This window comes from Propithecus coquereli, unplaced genomic scaffold (genome assembly GCF_000956105.1).
Source record: "Propithecus coquereli isolate 6110/MARCELLA unplaced genomic scaffold, Pcoq_1.0 Scaffold1, whole genome shotgun sequence".
NCBI lineage: Eukaryota > Metazoa > Chordata > Mammalia > Primates > Indriidae > Propithecus > Propithecus coquereli.
Window position 1 is genome coordinate 7,654,377 of NW_012133857.1, and position 6,133 is coordinate 7,660,509.

Consider the following 6,133-nt stretch of genomic DNA (forward strand, 5'->3'; position numbering starts at 1 on the left):
TTTCCTTCTCTCAATTTTCTTTTTCTTTTTTTTATTCCCCCCCCCCCCAGACAAAGTCTCGCTCTTGTTTTCAAAAGCTTTATCACCTTGGAGAAAGTTTTCCAAAGCCATGCTGCTATCAGCCAACTGGTCGGTCCAGTAGCCTCGAGGCTTTACTGGCCCATTGCTCTGGCCAGATAATGTGCAAATAAGGGCTTCCTACCCCCATCCTGTTCAAGACCACTTAGCTTACCCTAGGATAAAACAAGGCAATCAAGCAGAAACACTCACTCCTCCCTGCTTGTATCAAATATCCACATTTGCCTATATTTAATCCACATTTGCTATTACACAGAATGGGGTTGAGTACATTCAAGTCAGCTCTAGGAATGTCTCAAACACCTGCTTTACAGCTCTGGCCCCTGCCTCCCGTGCCAGTCCTGGTCTGGTCCTGGCCCGAACTCCTCTCTTAATCTGAAGATTAGGGAGAGGAAGAACTCAACTGAAATCATGTTTCAAATGCATCAATTTATCCACTGGTTCTCACACCTGTGGAGTTTTTAAGACTCCCGATGCCCAAGCTGCACCACATACCAATGAAATTGGAATTTCGGGGCATGGGGACCAGGTGTAGTATTAAGTTTAAGAACCAGTGACTTAACTGCTGTTGCGAAGGTGCCTGTATCAATGTCGTCTACCATGGACTGTGGGTGCCAGAGCGAGAAGGACCACATGCATCTCACTTTGCAACATTCCTCGTGGAGCTGGGCACGCGGCCAGTGCTTCTATGATGACAGAATACCTCCATCTGTTCCTCATTAGCTCCTAGAATTGGAATATGGTGGCTATTCCAAGATCACACATATGTCCCAAAGTCAGAGAGGATAAACATTTTATTACACTAAAAAAAGTCATCTGTTAACTGCTTGAACTGCAGGGGGACCACATCTGAGGCTACTTCAGAAAAATGGCATCAGATAACGAATGGAGATTTCTAGCATTACAAAATGGCTAGATTCTCCCCCACCCACCTCCATTAAATATTAATCAGTGGTTTAGGCCAGTTCTGGTAAGAGCACCTAACTGCTGACTTCATGTAAAGCCAGGAGGAGCCTAATATGCCGACGGTAGGGCCCGCTCCTGGCCATCTCCCCAGCAGCCAGCCGCTGTGGCTCGGACACAGGCGGCAACGCCTGGGGGGTCAGCTCCACTCCTCTGTGGTGAACTTGCTCTTCCTAGTGACTGGCTGTGGAGGCCGCGTCAACACTGGTGGCATTGCCATCTGGGGCCCACGTGAGCCCTCTGGGGCCTGCCGCATCCCTGCTGGGCCGTGGTGGGGCTCTGAGACTGGGGACCGGCAGCCTGGAGGCCGGTTCCACTTCACTCCACGGCAAATCTCACACTCCAAGGGAGTGGTTGCGAGACGCTGCTCCTCACTCGAGTTAGGACGTGGTGCTGTGCCTGCGAGCCCGTGTCGGTGCTGAACGGGCCCGGCAGGTGTAGCCAGCTGGGGTTGGGCGGAGAGGCCTGAATGACAGAGCTGAGGGGCAGTGGGGACACGTGCAGCATGACCAGCACCCTTGCCTTTTGGTTGGGAGCAACTTTAGAAGATCCCAGCATCCATTTCCACACACTGGACGTCTGAACAAGACCTGCATGGCTTCTTCGTCTAGCCCGGAGGCAAGGAGACCACCCACCGCTTGGTGACGGGCTCACAGTGTCGGCCACACTGCCCAGGCTAGCCTCGTGTTCCCGAGCAGCGCACAGGCAGTGCCGCTTCCAGGATCTAGGGGCTCCTGGGCTGCTTGGGAGGCGCTGTGCTCCTTCCCACTTGTTTCTTTCTCCTTCCTGCTCCCACCCAGCACTACCTCTGGTGGCTTCCTGTGGGGCCAGACGGCTTCCTCCAGCCTGCAAGGGAGCTAGGGGGTGAGGGACAGGCTGTACGACCCCTCCCCCACTGTTCCTCCTCCTCCTTTGCCCACATCCACCCTGACTCCTGCACCAGGCCACACCGCACAGGCACACTGTTGACTGCAGTCTGTCGTAGTGCCAAGGTAAACACTCAAGACATTTGCCTTTTCCCTTCCCCTCATCCCGGGCCTGCAAGCAGGTTCCTCAGAGCCCCTCATATGGCTGCAGCCCTCCTGCTGTCACTCTTGTACCAGAAAGTTGATGAGGGCAGTTCTGGGGGAAAGGAAGGCCTTCTTGATGCTTCGTCCTTGCAAGAGCCTGACACCCAGCTCACTTTGGAGAACAAGTTCATGCACTTTGTCCTGGTCCTGGGCGACCTGCTGGGGCACGGGAATTTTGCCGCAGGCTTTGTTGTTGATCTGAGAAGGAGAAAAGATGAGACAACAATGGTGAAAGACCGCAGAGTGGCAGGCAGCCCCATGCCAACATCTCCTGCCTGCAAAGGGCACTGTGGTACCTTTGGGGGAGGGAACATAGGCATAGGAACGAGGGACTCAGCACTGAGCTTCCCAAGAGGGTGAAACACAATCAGATGGGTAGGATTAATGCCTGAAACCCACAGACAGACAGAGCCTGAGACTGTACGTGCGTGCCTGCGTCTGGAGCGAGGACCACCTTGTGTTTCCTGAGCACTGCCCCCATACCCAGCGCCAGTGGAGATTATGTCGAAAATCTTCGGCATGAGATGGCTTGGGCCATTTCCAAGGGAAAAGGGATTACTGGGTCGCTGAGGATCAGATCTAAGTTCAGATCCAGGCTAGAGTGGGCTGTCCCCCTTGGGTTTTACCCAGGCCTCAAGTGGACCAACTTCTGGGGAATGCAGCCAACCTCTTTCTGATGACTGACTCCAGAAGGGGGCGCTCAAGTGTGACAGCTTAGAACTTTGACCCACATCTTGTCCCATCGACAACTCCTCTCACTTAAAATGGGTCAGGACAGTTTCAGACATTGGTAGGTGTTCACCCAATATTGTTTCAATGAGGAACAACTTCACATCAAACAAGAACTGACATCTCTCCGAGGAAAGTGACCGCATGGCTCAGACAGCTTCTGAACAGCAGGGCTTCCAAATCCTCAGTCCCACGGCTCCCAAATCTACCCTCACATTTCTTTTACTAACACTCTTGTTTTTCACTTGGAAATATAGTCATGGTATTATGAAAAGTTACTAGGAATAATTTCTCAAGTTTCAATCAAAGCACATTATCAAACGCCCCTTAATCACCCACTTCATCTTCTCAGATTTTTGTAGAACTTAGTGGCATTTTTATTGTTTGCATTAATCTAGATCACTAGGCAGGAGATAAGAGGATACACCGTGTCCTGAAATATTTTTAAAAAGTGGGAGGCTCCATGTTGCAGGGTTTTAAAGAGTTCTCAAGCTGGGGAATTAATTATGCTTTGTGAAGGCCCGTGGCCTCTCCTCCTTGAAGTTTCTGAGCCATGAGAAGCTGCCTTACAAGGCCACATGCTTGGTCTGACTGAGACCTTGGAAGAGACCTCCAGCCTGTCACACAAAAGCTGTGCCCCTTGGGAAGTCCTGGGAACCCCAACAGGGAATTCTCAGGATGTGTACTTGTTAGTGAACCGTGTCCCAGCCTGCCTTACTCTGCTCTTTGCTCTCGTCCCATGGAACAGTAGCCCGGGGTAAGGGCTCCTCTGGGCCCCACCCACGACGGGGTTGCCGGGGAGGGGGAGCACATGCTCACACACAGGCAGACTCAGCTTTGACCCTCAGGTCTGCTCTTACAAGCCGTGGGAACTTGGGCTTGGTTTTCTCTTCTTTACGAGTATTTTCTTTTCTTTTTCTTTTTTTTCTTTGAGACAATCTTGTTCTGTCACTCTGGGTAGAGTGCAGTGGTGTCATCATAGCTCACAGCAGCCTCAAACTCCTGGGCTCAAGCGATCCTCCTGCCTCAGCCTCCCAAGTAGCTGGGACTACAGGCATGCGCCACCATGCCTGGCTAATTTTTTCTATATATTTTTAGTTGTCCAATTAATTTCTTTCTGTTTTTAGTAGAGACGGGGTCTTGCTCTTGCTCAGGCTGGTCTTGAACACCTGAGCTCAAACAATCCGCCCGCCTCGGCCTCCCAGAGTTATTTATTTATTTTTAAGAGGCAGGGTCTTGCTCTGTCTCCCAGGCTGGAGCATAGTGGCATGGTCATAGCTCACCGCATCCTTAACACCTGAGCTCAAGCAAACCTGCCTCGGCCTCCCAGAGTACTAAGACTACAGGCATGAGCCACCACGCCTGGCTGGTTTTCTCTTCTTTAAGGATAGAATTCTCTGGATTGCTGAGTGAAGTGGAACAACCCATGTGAACTGATGGCTCACTAAGCCTTGCTTCTTCTGCCTTTGTCAAGAGTCCTGGGCAGGATGGAAGGAGCTGGGATGTCCTTCAATGCATGGCCTTGGCATTACAATGACCCCTACTTCTAAACCCTGTGAGCTTCCTGTGCTTCCCTGGAGCCTGGCGGGCTGGTTCCAAGTCATCACTGGGGACAGCCCAAAGGAATCGAGTCATTCTTGTCCACAGTTGGGGCTTTGGGGGCAGGGCACATGATCTCTGGATGTGGCCTGGTGCCCAGCAGTCGTCCCCATGCTGCCTTGGGCACCCGCTCACAGTTCTGGCTTCCTGGACTGCACTGAGTTGCCTTATCCAGGGCAGTCCCTTTAGGCTGAGTGGGTCAGTCATGTTCTCCTGTCCCTGGCATAAGGTACCAATGATGAAATGGGCAGAGAAGTCAGGTTGGGACCCAACACTGAGCTTGGGCTTCAGGGGCCCAAAGGAACAGGCACATTCAAGTCACTTCAAACAGAGGCGGTTACACTGCCAGGCTCCTGCTCCTTTGTCTTTGAAGCACTGCTCTCTTGGACTTTTCCAACAGCTGCCAGACAGGCCCCTCACTGTGGGTGCTCCTCTCACCCAGTCCCTCGCCCTGCCCCCAACACAAGGGGGGCCTTGCAATGGCAAATAACAATAAAACTCCCATTTGCTGAGCTCGCTCTGTGCCAGGCACTGTGCTGTGCAACTCACTCACATCCATCCCATTTTACAGATGGGGAAGCTGAGGCACATGAGGTGAAGACACCTGCCCAAGGCCCCACCAGTGGTGCAGCTTCTCTCTCTCTCCTGCTTAGACCCCCTGACAGCCCATACTCCTCTCAGGGATGGGGTCCGGCCTCTGAGGCAGGGACCCTCCCAGCCTCCCCTCCAGCACCGCCCCGCCTGTGCCCTCTGCTCCAGCCCCTCCACGGCTCACAGCCCGTGCCCCTGTGGGCTCGCCCCCTGCTTCTGCTCCTGATCTTCCGGCACCCTTGTCTCTACAGGGGAGATGCTGCTCCTCTTTCAAAGCCAAGGCCCCATCTCCTCCTCACGATGCTTCTTCCAACTCCCCAACTGCCACAGGCGACAACGCAGACACTAGCAGCAGCTGCCGTTTACTGAGAGAATTCTAGACTAGCTGTGTGACCCTCGGTGAGTTATTAAGCCCTTCTCTGCCACTGTTTCCTCACCTGTAAAATGGGGTTAGTCACATATCCGCCTTGTCTGTGAAGTAGGGTAACAGCAGGCCCGCCTCTCAGGGCTGTTGTGTGCAGTACACGAGTTCACACCCGGGAGGTTCTCCGGCAGCGCCTGGCCCCGAGTCAGTGCTCACTGCGTGTTAGTGGGTTTTGTCGTGAGTGTGCCCAGAAGCAGGCTAGGCACTTCCTGGCATCAACCCACCTAATTCTCTCCACAGCCGGATAAGGCAGCCACTGCATTTGCCTGCGTTTCACAACTGAGGACACTGAGGCTTAGAGAAGTTAAATATTTTGTAAAACTGAGACTTACCCCCAGGATGGTCCGACTCCTGAGCTCTTACATCTTACCCTTGGGGCTACATAAATTCTGGTTGTGACAACTCATGTGCCCTCAGACCCTTGCTCCTAGGCCCTGAGCTTCTAGAAGATACGGTGGTGCCTCTTGTCTCTGTATCCCTAGTATCTGTTAGAGTCACAGGCACAGAGACCGGCGAATGTGGGCACGGCTGAACTCGACTGTGCTTGCAGCTTCTATTTCTGGCCAGGGCGCCACGTGAGATCACGCAGAGACAGAACACAGACCTCCACAGGAGTTCTGCTGCCGGCACGGTGTCCTCACAGAGCTCTCAAGCCGAGCACACTCTCAGGGAGTCCTGC

At 53.1% G+C, this 6,133-nt stretch overlaps 1 protein-coding gene across 1 annotated transcript in view; it reads right to left on the reverse strand.

Annotated features, from left to right (window-relative positions):
- Window positions 1-851: 851 nt before the first annotated feature.
- The window catches only part of LARS2 (leucyl-tRNA synthetase 2, mitochondrial), a 153,201-nt gene continuing 147,919 nt past the window's right edge, over window positions 852-6,133 (reverse strand). The window contains exon 20 of the mRNA XM_012662559.1: window positions 852-2,309. Coding sequence (XP_012518013.1) covers window positions 2,130-2,309 — 180 coding nt within the window. The 3' untranslated portion in view covers window positions 852-2,129. The remainder of the gene's footprint in view (window positions 2,310-6,133) is intronic.